General features: G+C 38.5%; 2 protein-coding genes across 2 annotated transcripts in view; one reads left to right on the top strand and one right to left on the bottom strand.

The window, feature by feature from the left end:
* The first annotated feature begins 90 nt into the window (after nt 1-90).
* NSRP1 (nuclear speckle splicing regulatory protein 1) lies at nt 91-15,388 on the top strand. The gene is made up of 7 exons (XM_079797059.1): nt 91-132; nt 1,291-1,381; nt 8,332-8,388; nt 9,479-9,607; nt 10,489-10,696; nt 12,085-12,193; nt 12,902-15,388. Exons 1-7 carry the CDS (start codon nt 113-115, stop codon nt 13,938-13,940), a joined length of 1,653 nt encoding a protein of 550 aa, XP_079653185.1. The 5' UTR covers nt 91-112; the 3' UTR covers nt 13,941-15,388.
* A 7,854-nt stretch (nt 15,389-23,242) lies between these two features.
* The window catches only part of SLC6A4 (solute carrier family 6 member 4), a 37,050-nt gene continuing 36,609 nt past the window's right edge, over nt 23,243-23,683 (bottom strand). The window contains exon 14 of the mRNA XM_079798872.1: nt 23,243-23,453. Coding sequence (XP_079654998.1) covers nt 23,379-23,453 — 75 coding nt within the window. The 3' untranslated portion in view covers nt 23,243-23,378. The remainder of the gene's footprint in view (nt 23,454-23,683) is intronic.

Below are 23,683 nucleotides of genomic sequence, written 5' to 3' on the forward strand. Positions count from 1 at the left end.
CGGCTAAGCGGATTCCCGGCCGCCCAAAGTCGCGCGAGAGTTTACGTGCTGCGTCAGCGTCTGCGTCAGCGTCGCGTCGGCGTCAGCCACGTTCAGCGGAGACCGGAGCAAGATGGCGGTCCCGGGCAGGCAGTGAGTGATACGGGAGTTAGGGTTAGGCTGGGGAATGAGAAACCACGGCGGCTGTGTCTTTGGCCAAGGAGTGAAAGCGCGCTGGAAGTGCAGGGGCTGTCTCGTCAGGGATAGAGACGGGGAAAAGCGAGGAGTCCTGAGGAACATATTCCCCCTCCCCCCCTATATTTTTCCAGGATGGAAGCCCGAAGTTTGAGGGAGAAACTTGTGAGGAAATAAAGGAAGTTAGGCTGAGGGGCAGAGAGCGAGACTTTTCTATTTTCCAAAAGCTCGGTCTGAGGCCCCTCAGTCTTGCTTCCTACCCCGCGCTTGAGTTTCTCCCGGTTTGGATGCCTTCAGGGGCAATGAGAAGAGACCACCCCTGGCTTCCTTAGAGGGCCTTGTTCTTGCAGCTCAAGTCCTGATTCCCGCCATCCCTTCTGGTTTTAGGACTGTGCTGAGAAGCCACAGAAAAGGGTAGGCATATAGGGAATTGGGGTTTGCGGTGCCGTAGGAGACACATATTGTGTGTTCTTTACAAGTTTTACGTGTGATGTACAATCCGTGCTTTTGATGTGGCTGTCTGTGATCGCTGCATCTCAAAGGCCAAAGTGTGAGAAACGAAGTGAGTTGGCTCTGATGGGATGGTCCTCTCAGATGCTCCAGCACAAAGCAAGTGAGCTTAATAAGGTGCAATGAGAATTTATCCTATGACTTCTTGGGAAGTGTGGGTGAGATTATCCAATCAATAACTTCTTTAAAACGGTGTAACTGCACGGTAGGGCGGCAGGGGGATTTATTTTCTTGACTCTTGTTAAGACTAAAAGATAATTTAGAGCGTTTTTATTTTTAATGGACATGAACTGAGCTTTCCACTAACATGTTCTTTTAAAAACCTTAGTATCATTGTACCATCAAAGTCATTTCTGTACTCTTCAGTTACTTCTCTTCTTGCATTAAAATGGTATTTGAGTTTGGCTTGTGCCTACAAATAATCACTTAGAGTAATAATTATAAAATCTTAGCACATTAGAACTTGGAGATGTCTGAAGATCGGAAACGTATGTGTTCATAGACATGTTTTGACTTGGTAGCTTCATCTGGAAGAGGTAGTGAATGTATTATGTTTTAACATTTAAATATAATGGTGTAATTTCTATTTCAAAAAAAAAAATGCAGGTATGGGCTTATTTTGCCAAAGAAAGCACAGAAGTTGCACCCTGTTTTGCAAAAACCATCAGTGTTTGGGAATGATTCTGATGATGATGAGGTAAGGGAGCCTATGTTTTTCTACCAAATTGTTGAAAATATATATATTTTTAAATTGAAGTGTGAATTTGATGTCTTTGCTTGTCTTAGTTATTTGTCAATACAGTGTATCTGGAGTATATTGTAATTTACAGAATTATCAAAAGGAATAAAGAAAGAAGCTCCACTGATGTTATTTATAAGTGATACATGAATAATCTGATTCCCCCCCCCAAAAGCTATGAACTTAACTTATTTTTAAGCAGTTACACAGTCATTCATTGATGTAACAAAATTGTTTCTGTAAACCACCCTGAAAATAAACTATTGAGAAATCACCAATTTCCTAGAAAGTTTTATTAGTAAAGTAGTTTCTTAGGAGACTACATTTGTGGTTATTCAGTCTCTGCTAAATGTAATTGCTCAGTTACAATTATGGTAGTGTGTAATGTTACCATAGATAGTACTACAGTAATCATATATATATATATATATATATATATATATATATATATATATATATATATAAAGGCTAATATCCAGATTGTCCCCTCGAGAGTTAGAGTTGGACCAGGAAGCTCAATCGCTCGCTATGACGTGCGCTGACCACCAGGGGGGCGGCATGGAATGAAGGAAGGCTCCAATTGGCCCTGAACGCTGGCCAGGGTTAGGGACCCTACCCATGCACAAATTTTGTGCACCTGGCCTCTAGTATATATAATATGAACATTTTATATTTTAGCAGCCAAAATAGTATTTTCTTGTGAAATCCACATTTATAGTAGATGCAACCCCAAATGTGTGCTTATGTAATATTTAAGTCATTTTCTATATTTCTAAAAGACCTTTGCATCAGCTATACTGGTACTGGCTTTGTTCTGGCAGGAAAATTGCTTATCTTTCAGTTTTTACTGATTGTGTAAAAGCATAGGTAGGTAATTTAATATATTTTTTTCTTGTTTTCTATTAAAAAAATTTATTCTAGATGGTTCACCTTTTTAAAAATTGAGATATAATTTACATGTAATAAAATCAGTGGCTTTTAACCTTTTGCACTCAGATGTCGAGTGTGACTCGACACGGTTAGCATTAGAATAAAGGAATCGAGAAAAAAGCGAGTGCAAAGGGTTAATTGTATAGGTTGATGGCTTTTGACAAATGTATATACCCCACTGAGGATGTAGAGCATTCTCCTCCCCCCTAAAAGTCTTTCATGCCCCTTTGCTGTCAGTCTACTTCCCCACATTCTGCCCTGGACAACTATTTCATTGTGGTTTTTTATTTTTATTATTTATTTATTTGTGGTTAATCGTCACCCGAGGATATTTTTCCATTGATTTTTAGAGAGTGTGGAAGTGGGGAGGAGGAGGAAGGGAGGGAGGGAGGGAGAGAGAGAGAGAGAAACATACATCAATGTGAGAGAGACATATCAACTGGTTGCCTCGCAGCCTGCCAGGGATCAAGCCTACAATCGAAGTACATGCCCTTGATCTGAATGGAACCTGAGACGCTTCGGTCCTTGGGCCAACGCTATATCCACTGAGCCAAACCAGCAAGAGCTGTTGTTTTTAATTTTTGTTAGTGACTTTTTTGTACTAAATCTTAGTTTGTATTTATTGTTGGTTAGATTAGTGGTCAGTTAATAATTTGACAGAAATTTCCTTAAATATTTGCAACTAATAAATCTCCAGTCTGCCAAGGGGCTCTGCTCATGTTAGGACATGCCTTCAATATACAGCCAGGTATTTTATAACTTTACCTTAGCCTTCACTTCTTGCTTGCGCAGTCTCAAGTTCAAAGGAGAGTTTAGGACCATCTCAGGTCTTTCCTGATCGTGCATAAAGGTCTTTGTAAGTCTGTTGCATTCATGAGCCCCAGAGCTTTCAAAGCCCTCGGTTTCCTTAAACCAGTAGTTGCCAACCTTTCAGACCTTGCAGACCACCAGTTGGCAACCACTGCATAGAGGCTTCTTCTTCAGCTTTACTTTTAAAGCTTTTTGGTTAGCCTATTTTTTGCCTCAGCTGTTACAACTGTTATCCGCTGCCTCATGCAGCCCTGATGTTCAACAATTGTCTTTGATTGTTTTTGACAGACACCCCCCAGGGCAAAGACTGTTTTACTTGGCAGCTCTGTCAAATAAAGATAGCCTTGTGAGTGGTGTCTTCCAGGGAACCACCATGGAGGTCCAATAATAATTCTCCAGGATAGCTGTTTTGAAGGAACTCTTAACCCTCTCCAGTGGCTGCCAGACTGCTGATTTCTACCATGTTTGTGGGCTGTTGTTTTTAGGTACCATGACTCTCAGGAGGGGATGGTGGAAATAGGGCAAGTTAAAACCACAAAATTCTTACTGAATTAATTGTTATTAATTCTTAATAAGAAAACAATAGGGATTTTTTATTGGAATTGGAATTTATACATTAGGAGAGAATTTATATTTCAGTCTTCTCATTTATATAGGTTCATGTTTATTTGTTCAGGTGTTTTATATATCCTTTAATACAGTTTATAATCCTATATAATAAAAGGCTAATATGCAAATTATCCCTTCAACCTGGAGTTCAATGAGAGTTCCACCAGGGGGGCGGGGCTGGCCGGCCAACCGCCCACAGCCCCTCCCCCTGGTTGGCCCAACCCAATTGGGGCGGGCCAGCCGGTCCCCACCTGTGCACAGATTTGTACACCAGGCCTCTAGTTTCTCCCATAAAATTCACATACATCTTTTGTTACATTTATTTTTAGGTACTTTATAGCCCTTGTTGCTGGTATATGAGGGAATTTTTTCCCAATTATTACTAGTATGAATGCTTCTGTTTTTTGTTGTTAATTTAATTCTAATACTTATATAGTTCTAATAGTTTGCCTAATAATTATTTTGGATTTCCTTTGTAGGCAATCATATTGTCTGCAAATAAGAATAATTTTGTTTCTTTTCGGTTATTTTACCTAGTTTCTTTATCTTTGCATTACTACGTGTCTTATTGCATTGCTTAGAAACTATAATAATAAAAGCATAATATGCTAATTAGACCGGACAGCCAAACGACCTTCTGGACGTCCTTCCGGACGAAGCTGCTGCTACAGGGGCCAAGGCAGAGATGGTTGGGACGGTCAGGCAGGCAGGCGAGTGGTTAGGGGTGATCAGGCAGGTAAGCAGAAGCAGTTAGGGGCAAACATCCATCAGTTGCCTCTGGCATGCCCCAATGGGGGATTGAACCCGCAACCCAAGTATGTACCCTGACTGGGAATCGAACTTGCCGCCATTTGATGTACGAGAGGATGCTCCAACCACTGAGGCACACTGGCCAGGGTGACCATAATTATATTTTTGAAATACTTTTTATTTGATTTGTATATAATCTCAATGCACCCAGTTGTTCATCATTTTTAACTGACTATTTCTGATTAGAAGATAGTAAAAGGTTTACCTTAAAATTTGCTGTTTAAAAAATTAGCTTTTGCCCAGCCATGTTCAGTGGTTGGGCATCAACCTATGAACCTGAAGGTCGCAGTTTGGTTCCCAGTCAAGGCACATGCCTGGGTTGTGGGCTCAATCCCCGGTGGGTGTCGTGCAGGAGGCAGCTGATCAGTGATTCTCTCATCATTGATGTTTCCATCTCCCTCTCCCTCTCCGAATCAATAAAAATACATTTTTTTTAAAATTAGCTTTCTATTTTTCCAAAACAAGATCCATCTTCCTCATATATTGACAGGCTTTGATATTGCCTAATTTAACTTTACCATAAAAAATCATTTTTAAAAAGTTCTTTCTTTATTTTCATGTTTTAGTGTGAGTAGTGAGACAAAAAGCAATAATCCTCCATCTCATTCTTGGATTTATAAAATAGATCAGATCACTCTGAAACAAAATTACTTTATTAGTTTAGTAATAATTTGAGTTTACTTTAAAGATAAGAAGCAGCATTTGGGAGGAGATTCATTTCCTGCCTTTGGGCTTTATCTGCAAGAACTACATCTTCAATGTCAAGAGATTGTATATTTATAACTGAACTCTAATAAAGTCTGTCCTGGGGACTCTGCACACCTGACTTGGTCATTGTGATTATATATTAGGTGCCAAACTGTTGCTTGTCTTTCGAGAAAATACCAAGTGTATTTCATTAAAATTTGACCTCTGTGGGGGAGGATTACAAGACCTTTGACTGTTGATTATAAGTGTACTAGTTATTACCAACATGGTTAATGATGTTTTTTGGAAATAAAGTTTTGGTTTCTAAGTGAAATTAAGTGTATTGTAAGAGGTGTCATTGATTATAGTAAATATGTTTTCACTAAATCTTATAAAATGGTTTTCTACTATTTTTGACTGATGCAACATAGGAAGAATATTGAAAACCATGTTCAGAGTCTTTTCCCTTTACTCCATATCTTACACTACATGTGACTGTTAAAGAATTGTTTTCTTTATGAGCAATCCAAAATTAATCTCCTTTTTATACTCCTTTTATGCTTCCACTTTTTGCTTTGTTTGTTCATCAGAGAAAACTGTCACAAAAATCAATGTCTTTAATTTCACCCTTGTTTTGTTTGTGTGTGTGTGTATACTTTTTTTTTATTGATCTCCGACGAAGGGAGAAGTAGAGAGGTAGAAACATCAATGATGGGAGAGAATCATTGATCAGCTGTCTCCTGCATGCCCCCTATTGGGTATTGAACCTTCAACCTGAGCATGTGCCTTGTGACCTCCTGGTTCATAGGTTGACGCTCAACCACTGAGCCACATCGGCTGGGCTTTAGTCATCTTTAATAGCCATTGTCACAGTTTCCTCAGTTAGAAAACTCAGAATTAAATGAGCTTCAAAAGGAGGTAATCCTCCCTGAATTTTTCAATTTAGGTTCAGAGTGACCTCTTTATCCACTGATGCTATTGAAACTCCAGGGATATCAGTCTCTGAATAGGATATGTAAAGTTACTCTACCCCTCCATTATGAACTTATAACTATAAGAAATAACATCTGATTTTTTTCAAAGGTCAGGCTTATTCTAAATAGCTATAAAAACGGAAGCATAGCCTCTTGAGATGTCTCAAAGTATACTTTATGTTGGAGAGGCCCTTCCCAGTCTGCCTATTCTACACTATATGCAATTAAAAAGTAATAGCCTTGTGCTTTATTTTTTCAAGTTCAGGTTGAAGCAACCAGTTTTAAAGTGTCAGCAGGTGAACTATGACAGATTGGAAGAGCAGAGATGGGCCAAATAATAAAACAAGTGAAGAAGTAAAAGTCCAGCATTTGGAGACTTATTCTTCTAGTCAATCCTGAGGATGTTACTAACTCAGTGATAAAAAAAAAAAATATATATATATATATATATATATATATATATACACACACACACATACACACACACACACACACACACACACACATATATGTATATATACACACTTCGTTTACATGAATTGGAAAGACATAAAAATGAGAAGAATTTCATGAAATGTTTATTAGCATACTTAATATTTTAATGTTTGAAATTAACACTCTAGTGAAAAATGTGTTATATCACATAATTAAAATTTTTATTAATTGAATAATACAATAATACACAAGTAATTCACTTAGCGTAGCTCCTGCCTCTGTAAATGTTGGATACTGTTGTTTTTGTTACCAACCTCTCTTCCTCTTGTTGGAGTCAATTTGCTATCTAAATGTCTTTAGTTCTTTGCTTATACACTTTTTTTAAAATCCAAGGAAGGTAGAGAGAGAAAAACAAACAAACAAACATCGATCAGTTGCCTTCCCTACATGCCCTGACCAGAAATGGAACCGGCAACCTTTCAGTGCACATGATGACACTCAACCAACTGAGCCATTCGGCCGGGCTCCTTATACACTTCATCTCCATGGTTTTAGGGAACTAGAATTATATTTGTTTATTTTGTTCTCTTTGTTACCATGGAAAACAGGAAGCACCAATTGATATTATACAGTTGAAAACAGTCCTATAGTCCTAGGGCTAAGACTTATATTTTTAATTAAAAATAAATTTACTAGTATTATTATTTTTTAAAGATAATTTACACACCACAGCATATACCCTGTTAAAGTGTACATTTTAGTGTTGGTTAGTATATTTACAAAGCCTTATACTTCTAAGGAAACATTTTTACTTACGTATGCTAATTACTTTTCTTAGCTCTAAGTCCTTACTTTTGTCCATGTGGTTACTATTTCCTATTATATTCCTCTTGCCTTCTCTTAAATTCTTTTTGACTCAGGTCTAATGTAATATCTCTTTAGGGAAGACTTTCTTGATTTCTCATACATTTTGTTTCCCTTTGCTCCCACAGCCCTTTTTTATCCTTTTATTGTATTGCTTATCACGTTTATATTATAATGATCTCTTTAGTTATTTGTCTTCCCTTTCAGACCATTTATCTCTCAGGACAAAGACTGTTCTTGTTTTTCTGATATCTTCAGAAGCTAGAACAATACCAGATATGGTAGGCGTTTCAGTACATATTTATTGAATAATTATAATCTCAGATAGTTTTGGCTGCCCATAAGCCTTAAATATATACTAAAAGCTTGATATACTATATTTAATGGTGAATATTAAAATAATGTGCGTTTAATTGCTGGGGATGATCCCATTTTAGTGTTGAAAGGGACCAATCCACCCCTACCTAATACGCACACACATACACATTCACATGAACACACAAAGCAAATTGAAATCCAAAGAAGTTGACTGACTTAGTGGTGAAGTTGCAGTTGGGACTAAATCTGTTACCTCATTTGTCCTGTACTATTCTGTTTTGTACCCCATAAAGCCTAATCTGATAAGTTACAATGAAAATTCATTTGTTTCCAAAAGTGTGGGAGAAAGGCCTTGATAATGTCAGTTCATAATATTACCTTTGTGTTTTTAAAGTTAAGTAAGGAACCAGTTGCCAACCAGAATTTTGGAAAAGAAGTATTAAACAATGACAGCATTTTTCTGTGTTCTAGACCTCCGTGAGTGAAAGCCTTCAGAGGGAAGCTGCTAAAAAGCAAGCAATGAAACAGGTAAGGTCAAAGAGTGACTATAATGTAATTGGTGAAGTATTTCAGCTCACATTTTTAAGTATCAGTTTTGATATCTAGGTGCTGAGACAAAAACAGAATAGGTATGTATAAAGAAATAATATAGCCCTAGTTGGTTTGGCTCAGTGGATAGAGTGTCGGCCTGCGAACTGAAGGGTTCCAGGTTCATTTCCAGTCAAGGGCACATGCCTGGGTTGCGGGCTCGATCCCCAGTGGAAGCATGCAGGAGGCAGTCGATCGATGATTCTCTCCCATCATTGATGTTTCTATCTCCCTCTCCTTTCCTCTCTGAAATGAATTAAAAAATTTAACTTGACCCTCATTTTGTTGTTGTTGTTGTTTTACATACTTTTTAAATTGATTTCAGAGAGGAAGGGAGAGGGAGAGAGAGGGAGATAGAAACATCAATGATGGGAGAGAATCATCAATTGGCTATTGGCTGCCTCCTGCATGCCCCAGACTGGGGATCAAGCCCGCAACCCAGGCATGTGCCCTGACCAGGAATTGAAATGCGACCTCCTGGTTCATGGGTAAACGTTCAACCACAGAGCTACACCGGCCAGGCTGTTTTTTGAAAATATGTTAGGACTAGAGGCCTGGTGCACAAATTCATGCACAGGTGGTGTCCCTCAGCCTGGCAGGTTGCCCCAGGGGAGTGGGGGGACCATGGGGTTGGTTGGCTGTGGGAGCACACTGACCACCAGGGGGCAGATCTTGCATTGAGCATCTGCCCCCTGGTAGTCAGTGCACATCATAGCCACCGGTTGACCAGTTAGTCGTTCAGTCACTTAGGCTTTTATATATATAGTTGTTTTTTGATTTACATAGATTTCCGGGTTTTAGAAATTTTAAAGGAAAAAACACAGCTCAGTAAGTATAGAGCCAAGATTCTAATTCAGGAAGCCAGGCTCCAGAATTGATATTCATATATTTTGTCTTAAAATGTGATTGATAGAATTTTTTGATATATTTCTGATTTCTGATTCTGTCTCAAGAAAATTACTTCCACTTTTTTGTGCTGTTAGCTACCTAGTTCATATTTTTGAAACATGTTTAATTTTTTCTTTTAAAGACCAAACTGGAAATCCAGAAGGCTCTTGCAGAAGATTCCACTGTATATGAATATGACAGTATTTATGATGAAATGCAGAAAAAAAAGGAAGAAAATAATCCTAAATTGCTTTTGGGAAAAGACAGAAAGGTTTGTAGCTGAAATTACAAACTTTCTTTGACCTTGACCTGCATTGTATATCTTAATCTTATTTCAGCATGAAGATGATCTGAGAAAAAGCTTTTAGGCATTTGAAGTGTGAAGTGCCCCTACTTCAAATATTATAGATTTGATTTAGAACCCAGAAGCCCTACATTTATTATTCCAACAGGAACAAGTGAAATACCTAACAGTTTTATAAATTTTCATTTTTGTTTTTAAACCTTTGCAAATAATTTTTTGAAATATTTTTCTTAGAAAGTTTTTGTTCTGCCTCTGTTCATGTTTACTTGTATTTTATCATCCTCTCATTTTTCATTGCTTCCTACCTCATAACTGAATCATCTACACGTATCATGATCAGATTTTTATTTTGAAAAAAAAAAATAAAGGTGGGGATTAAAATAAGTTCATATTTTCTTTCATAAGCACAGACTGATTTTTAAGGATCTTTGCATCTTACAGTATCTACAAATAAAGTGGTGGTGTAAAATTATGTGAAAGCTACTATTTTAAATAATTGTATTACAACTAATGTGAAAAGCTAGTAGGAACCTTTCTGGTTCATGTATCTGTTGAAGAAATATTAAAACAATACCAGTAAAAAGGGTGACAGAAACAGTGGTGGGAAAATTATTTATTTTGTTTTAGATTTTTAAAAAAAATGATAAAATAGCACTGTGAATATTTTTTATCTTACACTTATTGAAAAGAATTTTTGTTTCAATCTTGCTAATAAATTTATATTGATTTTTGGAATGGTGATAAGCCTGTTTATTTGAACTATTAATTTTTTAATGAATTCATGATAAAAAATAGAGTATTGACAATTATTTTTGACTTTTTCCTAAATAATCTTTTTCCCCCCCTAGCCCAAATATATTCACAACTTACTAAAAGCAGTTGAGATCAGAAAAAAGGAACAGGAAAAAAGAATGGAAAAGAAAATACAGAGAGAACGAGAAATGGAAAAGGGAGAATTTGATGATAAAGAGGCATTTGTGACATCTGCTTATAAGAAAAAACTGCAAGAGAGAGCTGAAGAGGAGGAAAGAGAAAAGAGGGCCGCTGCACTCGAAGGTGAAATGGAAGAGGGAGAGGGTAGAAGGAAACGAGCAGCAGAATTCTGCCCTGTGGTTAGCCATTTGTTCTGTCACTGAACTTTTAGATTATAATGTTGTGGTCATAATTTATGTATAGGAATTGAAGATACAAGTTATGATATGTTGTATTGTCATAAAACGAGATTTTTACTAAAAATATTTGCACTCTTAATAACTAGTACTTATACTAGACTTTTTGTTTAAAACTATGGTCATTATAAGTCATTGCTTTGGAAAATGATTCTAAATGTAAAAACACTGATTACAAGGTATAATACCATGACACTTACAGAAGCAGTGTAAACTGAGTTTTAAATCCTAGTTATATTTTCTGGGATGAGAAAACGAGAGTAACATCACCCAAGGAGCATCAGCTGGGCATTTAGAAAAAGAATAACATTAATTCAAGAAAAAAACAAAGATGTGCAAAGGCCAAACGAAGTCGTAGTGCTTTACTTCAGTGTTTTCTACTCATGGTCATTTCTCAAGATTTGAGTGAAATATGTACTTATAAATAAATAGCTTATTTGGCAAGTGCTCATCAACTTTAAGTGGAAGAAAAGTAAATCTCTAAGACTTGGTCTGTGCATATACTATATGTTCATCTAGAGCAGTGGTCGGTAAACTCATTAGTCAACAGAGCCAAATATCAACAGTACAACGATTGAAATTTCTTTTGAGAGCCAAATTTTTTAAACTTAAACTTCTTCTAACGCCACTTCTTCAAAATAGACTCGCCCAGGCCATGGTATTTTGTGGAAGAGCCACACTCAAGGGGCCAAAGAGCCGCATGTGGCTCGCGAGCCGCAGTTTGCCGACCACAGATCTAGAGCAACAGTTAGCAATCTTTCCGTAAAGCACCGGATTATGAACATTTTAGGCTTTGTGTACCAACTACTCAGTTCTGCCTTTGTAACACAAAAGCAGCCTAGACAATATATAAACAAATGAGCAGGGCTACATTTCAGTAAAAATGTATTCACAAAGATGGACAGCTTTGGCCTATAGGCTATAGTTTCCCAACTTTTTTTTTAAAATATATTTTTATTGGTTTCAGAGAGGAAGGGAGAGGGAAAGAGAGAAACATCAATGATGAAAGAGAATCATTGATCGGCTACATCCTGCACACCCCTTCCTGGGTATCAATCCTGAAACCTGGGCATGTGCCCGACCAGGAATTGAACCATGACCCCCTGATTATAGGTTAATGCTCAGCCATGGACCCACACTGGCTGGGCTAATTTCCCAACTCTTGATCTAGAGAATAGTTTACACACAGTGTATGTTATGTACTGTATGTCTATAAAACTGAGTTGCATTTTTGCCTTGTTGCCTATATTCTCACTTTTGCTTTCCCTCTCTTAGCACGTTTGGATGTAACCAAGCAGAAAGATCTCAGTGGATTTTATAGGCATCTATTAAATCAAGCAGTTGGTGAAGAAGAAGTCCCTACATGCAGCTTTCGTGAAGCTAGGTGAGACATGGCATACAGAATATTTAAAAGAAAGATACTGTTCATGATCTATGGTTGTGGGTCATTTTAACCCTCTGAAAGATAAGAATTGCAGCATTGCATATTGTTTTGTTGTTCTTTTTTTAAATATATTTTTATTGATTCAGAGAGGGAGAGAGAGATAGAAACATCAGTGATGAGAGAGAATCATTGATTGGCTGCCTCCTGTACATCCGCTACTGGGCATCAAGTCTAAAGCCCGGGCATGTGCCCCAACCAGGAATCGAACCATAGACTCCTGCTTCCAGGGCTCTTCTTAATTTTTATAGAAATAAAAATAAACCAACAAAGAGCCACAACTTAAACTTCATATTATAAAAATACTAAGATCCAGAATATATCTTTCTTTTCCCAATTATTCTTTGTCTATGCTTAGCATAAATGAAGACCTTGTACAGATCCCTGCCTAAAGGCTCTAGTGGTCCAATACAAAAGGGCTTATTTCTTTTTCACTTCTACCTATATTGAAAATATTTTAATGGTTAAAAAATGCTAATTTGCAGGTATTTACAAGGTAAATAGACATCAGCACCTTTTTACATTTGGATAATCAACATGCATATATAATTATAGTTTTATTGATTTAAATATTGAGAAAAATTATGAACACTTCATTTGCTTATTATAAATGATAATGTGGCATTTAGTGTTATATTATTTTTTTTATAGGTCTGGGATAAAGGAAGAGAAACCAAGGGGTTATTCTGATGAAGTAACTTCAGAGAACAGAATACCACCTGAGAAATGCATTCTCCAAACTATTGTGAAAGTAGAGGAAAACCCAGATGCAGACAGTGACTTTGATGCTAACAACAGCGAAGATGATGAACTGGAAGAAAATAATAAAGTGAACTGCAGAAGGGAAAAGAGCATAGAGACCTCTAAGAATGACTCCAGGCATCACAGGAGTCAAACCCACTCACGGTCATCTAGTGAAGAAAGAGAACATGGTACCAAAAGCCACACAAAAAGTCCCAAGTCAAGAGGACATGAGAAACGGGAAGATCAGCACCAAGAGAGACAATTCAGGAACCAGGAGAACTATTATACTAACCGTGATTACCAAAAAGAAAAGAAAGATTCCCATAGGCATAGAGATTCCCACTGGAAGAGGCATGAACAAGAAGATAAACTGAGGGGAAGAGACCAAAGAGAAAGAAATGACAGAGAATGGAAAAGGGAGAAAGACAGACAGAAATATCCCACAAGAGAACAAGAAAGAGATAGACAACGAAATGATCATGACCGACACAGTGAGAAAGGAGTAGAAAAGGAAGAGAAAAGCAAAGAAAAGGAAGAACGTACGAAAGCAAGGAAAGAAAAATATGAAAACAGAGATAGAGAAAAACGAGAAATGACTGTTCACTCTTCAGAAAGAAAGCGAGACAGAAAGGAAAACAGCCCGAATTCTAGGGCAAAGGATAGGTTTCTTGACCAGGAGAGATCCAATAAAATGAGAAACGTGGAAAAGGATAAAGAAAGTAACCCAGAGAAACTCTCTAGTTCTGAAACATCACTGGGAGCAAAACACAGAACCACAGAGGAATGCCAAGAGATGGGCAAAGAACAAGAGAGACCACATGAGACTGGGAACAAGTTTGCAAAACGGAACAATGAAGAAACTGTAATGTCAGCTAGAGACAGGTACTTAGCCAGGCATATGGCACGGGTTAATGCAAAGACATATATTGAGAAAGAAGATGATTGACTTTGTGGAACATGCTGTGTGAACACATGAAAGAGTGTTAATAATGGTAAAATATTTTCAAAATTCATTATTTGTTTAGGGTTTAGTCAAAAGTCAGTCTTTTTTATCCTAAATGCTTGACTGAATCAATATATAATATTTACATATCAATACCACATTCTTGGTTGTATTCAAGCAGCCTAAAGAGTGTGCTAAGTCCCGTCCTGGTAGATACTTTATGAAGAAAATTGGCTCCACTATAACCATTAAAAGATAAACAACTCTCCTAATGTTGGTTTTGTTGCAGGAGCTGTTTATTTTATAAATACTGTGTTTCCTATTAAATTAAGTGGATTTGAACATAGAGAATATTGTTATACTTTATGTTTTGAAATTTGTATTAAAGTATAAAATATGGAGTTATATATCTTGTTAGCTCAAGCATATTTGGCTTAAATGAAAATAAAAATGGTGATATGTTTGTCCTCATGCTCTAATTTTAAAAGAAATCTCATTTGTACACAATTGCTCCCCCCCATCGTTAAAAATTACTTTCATTGAATACTGTGACCTCACAAGTTAGTAAATTGGTTGTGTATATAAATCAGTTTTAGCTAAGTGTGAGAAGATGGAGACATTTAGTCCAAATGACATTAGCTAAAAATCCTGGTGGTCTATTTATGAATGTGTTGTTTTATATGCTCTAAAGTATATACAGCTTATTACAACTTCCATTTATGTATCAAAATAAAACAAATCTCTATGCTGTCTTTGAAATTTACCATTTAAAATTAAAATATTATAAATAATTTATTCATGGGAAAAGGATGAATGGTATGGAGAAAATAGTTTTCTAACAGTTCTTCCCATTAAGAAAGTGCTATTTGCCCTGGCTGGGTGGCTCCCTTGGTTGGAACATCCTCCCATACACCAAAGGGTTGTGGGTTTAATCGCCAGTCAGGGGACTAAGGGAGGCAACTGATCAATGTTTCCCACAGAGATGTTTTTCTCTCTCCCTCTCTCCTCTTCCTCTGCCTTCCACTCTCTAAAAATCAATGGAAAAATATCCTTGGATGAGGATTAACTCAGCATGCACAGAGGGTTATAGTATAATATAACTATTAAAAAGTTTGGGTGAGATCATTGAAGACCATGAGTAATAGGCTAAAAATCTTCAACTTTGAAAGAGAATTTGGTTCCTTTGTTAGGGTTGTTAAAACTAGAGTCATATGTTGGAAAGATTAAGCATAGTATACAAGGTAAGTCTAGGAGGGAGAGACTGTAGTCAGGGATCTGGTAAGAAGCTGTCGATTTCCCTTTCACAGTAAGTAGTTCCAAGATTTCACAAAGTAGCTGGCAAAAGCTATATTAGAGTTGACCCTTGGACAATACAGGTTTGAATTGTGTGAGTCTGATTATATACAGATTTTTTTTTCAATAAATGCTGCAAATGTATTTTCTCCTCTTTATGATTTTCTTTCCCTAGCTTTATTGTAAGAATTCTATCTAATACAGAGGGAATATGCAAATTGACTGTCATGCCATCACAAAAATGGCGGCGCTCCAGCGGAGGCGGGGTTTCCGTAACACAAGATGGTTGCACCCGCAGCGGAGGCTGAGTTCCTGTAACGAGCAATCAGCAAGGACCTAAGGCTGCATGGCGCTGAGCCAGGGTACAGGACCTGAGGCTGTGCTCCCCGCCCGGCAGGGTTTGACAGGGGACCTCAAGGTGTGCCCCCCACCTGGTGGGGCTTGATGGGGAACCTCAGGCTGCAACCCCTGCCCAGCAGGGCTTGACAGGGGACCCTAGTCCACACCCCCCGCCCAGTGGGGCTTTCCAGGGGACCTCAGGCCATGCTGCCTGCCCTGGGGCTGGGCCAAGGGACCTCAGGCCGTGCCCCCAGCCCCAGAGCCGGGCCGAGGGACCTGAGGATGTGCTGGGGGACCTGAGGCTGCGCCCCCCACCCAGCGGGGCTTGACAAGGGTGGGGCTGGCTGGGTCTGGGTCTCACCCAATGGGGGTGGGGCCGGCTGGATCTGGGTCTCGCATGATTTTGAGGCGCTGCGGGTGGGTGGGGAGTTGACTGGATCCTGTGGCACACCCCAGACTCTGATAGGAGGAAGATTTTCATATACATTTTACTACTTTTCTTTCATCTCTGACACTTCTATTATAGAGAAAGGGCAAATAGCAATATTAAAATATTCCCTCTAATTAATCCCCTTTTAATGTGCACGAATTTCATGCACCGGGCCGCTAGTACAGTATATAATGCACATAACATACAAAATATGTGAATTGTCCATTTATGTTATTGGTAAGGCTTCTGGTTGGTCAACAGTAGGTTACCAGTAAAATTTTGCGGGAGTCAAAACAGATTTCGACTACAAGAGATTGGTGCCCTTAACCCCCCTCACTGCTGTGTTCGAGGGCCAACTGTTTTACTTTTTTTTTTTTTTTAACATATTGTTACTGATTTCAGAGAGGGAGAAGAAGAGAGAAATAGAAACGTCAATAATAAGAAAGAATCATTGATTGAATCCACAACCCAGGTACATGCCCTGACTGGGGGTCAAACCATGACTTCCTGGTCCAGAGGTTGATGCGCAACCATGCTGGCCGGGCCAACAGTATTACTTTTATTAACTAAGTTTGACATAATTCAGGGAGAAGCAACAAATTAAGGGTTTCTTCTATCTCCTTCCCCAGATACATAGATGTTTTTGCCTTTCACATTCATTCACACCTTTTCTGGGAACAGTGCCTTGATTTTCCCTTGGGAAAGTACCCTTAGTCTAGTGATCAAATGGGGCTGAATAGGCTCCAAGTATGTGACTCAAGCTAGGCCAATTCTGAGATTTGTCAGAACTTAAAAAGATGTTTTCCACTAGCATTGCCGATAGTGAAGATGAGGTAAGTCCAGAGTTGCAAAGAATGAGAGTCTGACTGCCTGACAGAATAGAGCCAACCAAAGAAAGCAGAAATAAGAGCAAGATAAAGACCTACTGGTTGCTTTTGAATCTCTGGTTCTAGCGGGGCATATATATTTTTTAGATATTTAAACCAATACTTTTCCTTGGGCCAGTTTGAATTGGATTCCTGCTACTATAGCCAAAAGCTCTATCTCAGAATAAGATTCCACATATGATAAGTCTATGCCAAGTTACAGAAATTCTTAATCTTTTGAAAATTGTAGTATAGCCCTAGTAGGTGCGGTTCAGCAGTTAGAGCATCGGCCGGTGCACCTAGGTTCCTGGCCTCAGTTGGGGCTTGTGCAGGAGGCAATGGATGGATGGCTGTTTCTCCCATCCATGTTTCTCTCTCCCCCCGCCACATCCCTTCCTCCCTTCTACTCTCTTGAAAGCAATGGGAAAAATATCCTTGGGTGAGGATTAAAAAACATTGTAGTATAGCATGCATAAAGAAAGTGCATGTATCATGAGTATGTAGTTTAATTGATTTACACAGAAGAAACCGCAAACCCATTCCCAGCCTATGCCTCTGCCCTTGACTTTTAACACCATAGATTTTGTTCTCTAGATAGTATAGTATTTATCCATCTACTATTGATGGACATGGAATTTATTTTCTGTTTGGGGTTATTATGAATACTTTTAGGAACATTCTTGTACTTGTCTTTTAGTATGCACATATGTATGTTTTGATTGGGTAATACCTAGGAATGGAATTGCTGATCCATAGGATATATATCAGCTTTAATGGATACTGTGAGAAATAGTACCAAAATATACTCAAAATGTGTGAGAGTTGCAGTTGCTCCACATTCTTGCTTATACCTGTTAATTGTTAATCTTTTGTCATCTTGTCCTTTAATTTTAGCCCTCTGATGGGTGGGATGCTAGGGTTTTTTCTTGTTTTTAATCCTCACCCAAGGATATGTTTTTCATGGATTCCAGAGAGAACAAACTAGAATGAGCTTTATAGTTTTGTGTTAGAATTGGAGATAATGGTGTGAATTCATTGTTTTCATGATAGAGAAATAATTATAGATGCAAACGTGTGTATATATACACAAACACTTGAGTTCTGTCCAGTGAAGGGACTTGGTATCAGACACCCCAATAGCAATGAGCATAACCGAGCACCTAGATCTTGGTTTCTAAATACATTCTTCACGAAAAGGAATCAGAGCCTCTTGGAGAAGTGACTGTGGCAGAGAAAGTATAAGATGATACTGAAATATCTTACTCCAGAAGAGAAGAAAGTTTTCCAAGAATTAGGGTGACATGTCAAAAGGACACAAGCCAGCTTGAAAGGACTCTCACTGGCTAAATATGGGACAATTTGAGCATTGAAATAAATTATAATAATAGTGAATTATAATCCACTGAATAAGAATCTGTAAAAAAATAAATGTTTTGAAAGTTAGATGAGAAACAGGATATTTGCACAGTCTCAGAGCAATCCCTTCAAAATACAAATCTTCTATAATAATAAAAGTGTAATATGCTAATTAGACTGGACAGCTGAATGACCTTCTGAACGTCATTCCAGACGTCCTTCCGGACGAAACCACAGTGGTGGGGGCAAGACAGAGGCGGTTAGGGGTGATCAGGCAGGCAGGCGAGGGGTTAGGGGCAATCAGGCAGGCAGGCAAAGTGGTTAGGGGCAATTAGGTAGGCAGGAGAGTAGTTAGGGATGATCAGGCAGGCAGGTGAGTGGTTAGTGGTGATCAGGCAGGCAGGCAGAGGGGTTAGGGGAAATCAGGCAGGCAGGTGAACAGTTAGGAGCCAGCAGTCTCAGATTACAAGAGGGATGTCCGACTGCTGGTTTAGGCCTGATCCCGCAGGGATTCCTGCGGGATCAGGCCCAAACCGGCAGTTGGATATCCCCTGAGGGGTCCCAGATTGTGAGACAGTGCAGGTCTGGCTGAGGGACCCCCACCCCGTGCATGAATTTCGTGCACTGGGCCTCTAGTTAATTATAAAAAGAAAAGAATACAATGGGAAGCCTGGCAGACACTATCTTAATCAAGTAATTGAAGTTAGCATTACCAGTATGGGAACAAATCAAATCGTGTTCCACCTAACAGGATGGGTGAGAACACAATATCACCCCCTGCCTCCCTCCCCGCCCCCTGATATTTTTGCTGAATCACAGCCTGAAACTAATCATGAGTTATCAATTTTCAAATCAAATTGAGGGCCATTCAACAAAATAACTGGCCTGTAGTTTTCTGAAGTGTCAACTTCATGAAAGTCAAGGAAAGACTAGGAAACTTACAGACTGAAAGAAACAAAAGAGACAAACTACATGACAAGTACGATTCTGGAGTGGATCCTTTTGCTAAAAGGACATTGTGGAATGGGATCTGAGATTAGATGGCAGTAATGCATCAAAAAGTTATTTTCCTGATTTTGATGGTTATAGTGTGACTAGAGGCCCTGTGTATGACATTTATGCACTCAGGGGGGCAGGGGGGCGGGGGGGAGACCTTCAGCCCGGCCTGCACCCTTTAGCAGTCCAGGATCCCTCGGGGGATGTCTGACTGACAGCTTAGGCCTGTGGGGAGTGGGCCTAAGCCGCAGTTGGACATCCTTAGCGCGGGCACAGAGGCAGGAGAGGCTCCCGCCACTGCCACTGCACTCACCAACTGTCAGAGCGGTGCTCCCCCTGTGGGAGCGCACTGACCACCAGGGGGCAACTCCTGCATTGAGAATATGCCCCCTGGTGGTCAGCGCGCGTTATAGCAACCGGTCGTTCCGCCATTCAATTGATTTGCATATTATCCTTTTATTATATAGGATTACATAGGAGAATGCATGCCCTTGTCTGCTGAGAACATATTCCTCATGATTTTCTCTTTTGAGTTTTGTATCTGTGTGTTTAGGCTTTTATAGATGATGATTTTAAAGATAGACATGCAATCTTTGGCCAGCAATCAGAAAATCTAGGCATAAGACCTGTTCTAGAGTTTTCCGTTCTGTGAATTTCGCCAAATCACCCCCTCTGATATATCTTACTCCAGAAGGGAAGGAAGTTAATCCTTTGAGCCTCAGGCTCCTCATCTCCAAAGTCGGAGGAATAACATTTGTCACCCAGAGCTCTGAAAATCAAATGAGATATGTGAAAGCACACTATAAGTTAAAGCTCTGCACAAATTGCAAAAGAGTTATAATTATTTAGCTTTTACTGAAATTTAATGTCTCTAATTCTAGGTAGTTTTGATGCTATTTGCAAATGGCATGCAGTGATATTTTAGGGGATATGTAAATGTTTTGACAATATACAGTTAAAATTAAGATTTCTATTTTAAACTTGAGAGTTTGGAAGTTTTTTTAATGAGACCGAACAAATCTATCATGATGTTAATAGTTATTGCAGTAACGGTCCACAACTTAAGGCATTTTGTGATGTCTCACAATCTAACTTGGAGCATTAATGACTAAATTGCTGCATAAACGAATATAGGGGCATTCTCTGTATCTTAAAGAGAGGACTCTACTTTCATACAAATAAAACTCATCTTTAATTCTGCTAAAGTTTAAAAATAAAATGTTTCATTTCAAAAATAACATTGGTTATTTTGTGGTAACATATTACCACTATTTTTGTTGTTGTTAATCCTCACCGAGGATATTTTTCCATTGATTTTTAGAGAGAGTGGAAGGGAGGGAGGAGGGAAGAGAGAGAGAAGCATTGATGTGAGAGAGACACATGGATTGGTTGCCTCCCTCATGCACTCTGACCGGCCAGGGATTGAGCCTGCAACCCAGGTACATGCCCCCAACCGAGAATGGAATGCCATGATCCTTCAGTCCTCAGGCAACACTCTATCCACTGCGCCAACCTGGCTGGAACCATTTTACCACTTTTGACAGAGGTGAAAAGTGAAAGAGATTTACTTACTCTTATTTGTAAGTATTGTGGAAGAAGAAGGTAAAAATGAGGGGAAAGAAATGCCATTTATATATTTCAATTAACCATAATCTAGAATTTGAAGCATCTCATTGGTACACCCAACACAAAGTATCCTGAAAAATTGTAAATCAAATCATATTAAATGCCATTGGAGAAATAACTGCAAATTCTTTAAAGTCCCTAATTTTATCTTTTAAAGTATACATTTTTCATATATCAAGTTTTCTTAAGGTACACCTTTAATACTAGAATTTGAATAAGAATAACCTTTCAAAATATCTTTTTTCTTTTAAATTAGCAAATGCTCTATGGAAATTTAGGTGTTTTAGCATAAAGATGTGGTACCTCCTCCTCCTCCAATATTTGTTGTTTGGACTGTGTTTAAAAAATTGCTAGAAATAAACTACTATATTTGGAATCTTCAATTACAGAATTGAAGGACTAATATCTATTCTCTTCCCTAAATGAGAAGGTGGTTCTTCAGCTGACATTAAAACTTTTTTCTGATGAAGTACTCCACCAATACACACTGTTTTCAAATTAGTTGGCCAGTGAAAACCTATTTTGGTAACTTAAGAAACAGACAAAAACTTGCATTTGTGATACAGCAACAGTTTGACATGGGTTTTGTGATGTGTTGATAAGAGGAATACCACCTAAAATTCCAATGGAAATACGTTGTGTAATTTCGCGAAAAAGACTTCTCTCAAAAAGGTTAATTGTTTGAAACACCTAGTGTAGAAACAATGCTGACTAGATTGCAACTATATGAAACAAAAGGACAGACATATTTAATATCCATCCCGAAATATTTATCTTGTTTATTGTGGGAAATGCCTACTAAAGCAATTGAGAGGGGTGTTATTTCATTTTAATAGAGGAAATAAAACAAGTTTTCCTTTTTTTTTTAGAAATTTCCAGGTGCTAAGAAGAAGAAAGAAATTAGCTTTGTCACCAGGTTTTTTTCTGCCTCTAATGTAGTTATCTGAACTTTCAAGTATTGTTCTCTCATTAAAATTTAGAGACAGTTAAGTAAGGAGGGAAAAGAGCAATACTACAGAAAATAAGAAAACATTTTAGGGCTTTGAAATAGTCCTCCCATGGAACTAAATACAACAGGTTTTAATAAAAAATCAATGACTTAACTCTGATATTGAAGAAAAAATTCAGGCTGTTTCAAGTAGACCAGAAAAGCTTTCTACAGTATAGGGATATTCCTGTTTTTTTTTGTTTTTTGTTAATTTTTTTTAATTTAATTTATTTTTTACAGAGAGGAAGGGAGAGGGATAGAGAGTTAGAAACATAGATGAGAGAGAAACATCGATCAGCTGTCTCCTGCACACCCCCCAATGGGGAGGTGCCCGCAACCAAGGTACATTCCCTTGACTGGAATTGAACCCGGGACCTTCATTCAGTCCACAGGCCGACGCTCTATCCACTGAGCCAAACCGGTTAGGGCAGAGATATTCCTGTTTTTAACATTTCCTTTTTCGTATTTGGAGTTATAAATTCCATTCTCTAACATGCTTCTCAAGCAAGTACTATCTAGGCTCACCTTCCTAATTTAGTCTTTTTTTAACTCTCCCTGCATTTTAAATAATGTATGATTTCCATGATGGCTTTAAAGTCTATAACGTCTCACTTAGCATATGGCTGTTTTGCTTTTATTACTTTACTTGTAGGATGGCAGGTTGTAGCATAGTCTTTGCTGACAAAACGTTTAGCAGAGAGAGACAGGATTATGACAAAGTTCAGCAAAGGTTGGCCCATAAAGAAAGGTGTATGGGCTCAAGTAGTGTCCCTGGAAAAGGGAGAAGGTGGCAGAACATCCCGTAGTAATTAAATACTTCAAATAATAACATTCATACACATTTGAGTAGGTGGAATTGGTTGGTGTAAGAAAAATTAGTGGAAATGCAAATCGTTCGGAATGGGCCGCAAGTATTGGAATAAAGATAAGGATACGCTGAAACAACAGTACACAGAGACACACATGTTCACATTAGTTTTCAGTTTAGTTTCTTATATTTTCCTCTCCTGACTCCACAGCAGCACATGGGTTACAGGGGTCTAGTAGATCCAGCAATGAAAGTCTATGCTACTCAGAAAATAAATGGCTAGCAAGACAGCATCCCCATTTTCTCCTACATGGCTTATGCATCCATGGACAATGAGGACTTTAGAAGCAAACAGATGTCAGATACCAAGGATCGTAACGAGAAATGATACAGTAGACGTTCACAGACTTGATTCTAAACCTAGTCCTAACTGATTACATGGCGGGTTTCATCACCTCCATACACACCCTCACGCATCCAAAATCGTCCAGTTCGGCTGCATCCCAGAGTCTAACATGGTAACGTGTCCAGGAGATGTCACAGGAAGAGATGGCTGGAGGCCGTGAGAGTCTGGGCACCATAGTCTTTGGAGACTGTGTCTCTCTGAAGAAGGCCCTTCCATTGTCAGGCTTAGCTGGAAACTCATTCACTTGGAGGGAGAAGACGGTGCGACTCGACTCGTCAGAGCTGGAGGAAGAGGAGGTGGGGAAGCCACTCACTCTCCTCTCGTTGAAGCCTTTTAAACGACATTCAAGCGGATGTCCCCACAGGGAATTTCTGTTGGTGTTTCTGGAGTGATACTTTTAATAATACGCTGTGGGGAAGAAAATATCATGTTATAAACATTCTTGTGATTTAACAGTATTGAAAAGATATTACAACAAAGTTTAAATAGCATTTTAATGGCACTTAATAGTAAGTTGGAATAGTCTCAAAGGAATTCCTAATTTATTCATTCTCAAGGGTGAATTGAAATGGAATATTCGGGAGCTATAGGCATCTGTAAACTAATTAGCAAAGTCATTATATCCCGAAAGGGAGAAA

This window comes from Cnephaeus nilssonii, assembly GCF_951640355.1.
Source record: "Cnephaeus nilssonii genome assembly, chromosome: 19".
NCBI lineage: Eukaryota > Metazoa > Chordata > Mammalia > Chiroptera > Vespertilionidae > Cnephaeus > Cnephaeus nilssonii.

Excerpts from the sequence above, each read along its gene's own strand:
- NSRP1 (XM_079797059.1), top strand. The coding sequence starts at position 113 with ATGGCGGTCCCGGGCAGGCA. Across the intron at positions 9,608-10,488 it reads TTTTGGGAAAAGACAGAAAG|CCCAAATATATTCACAACTT; the intron begins GTTTGTAGCTGA and ends TTCCCCCCCTAG. Across the intron at positions 12,194-12,901 it reads TGCAGCTTTCGTGAAGCTAG|GTCTGGGATAAAGGAAGAGA; the intron begins GTGAGACATGGC and ends TTTTTTTTATAG.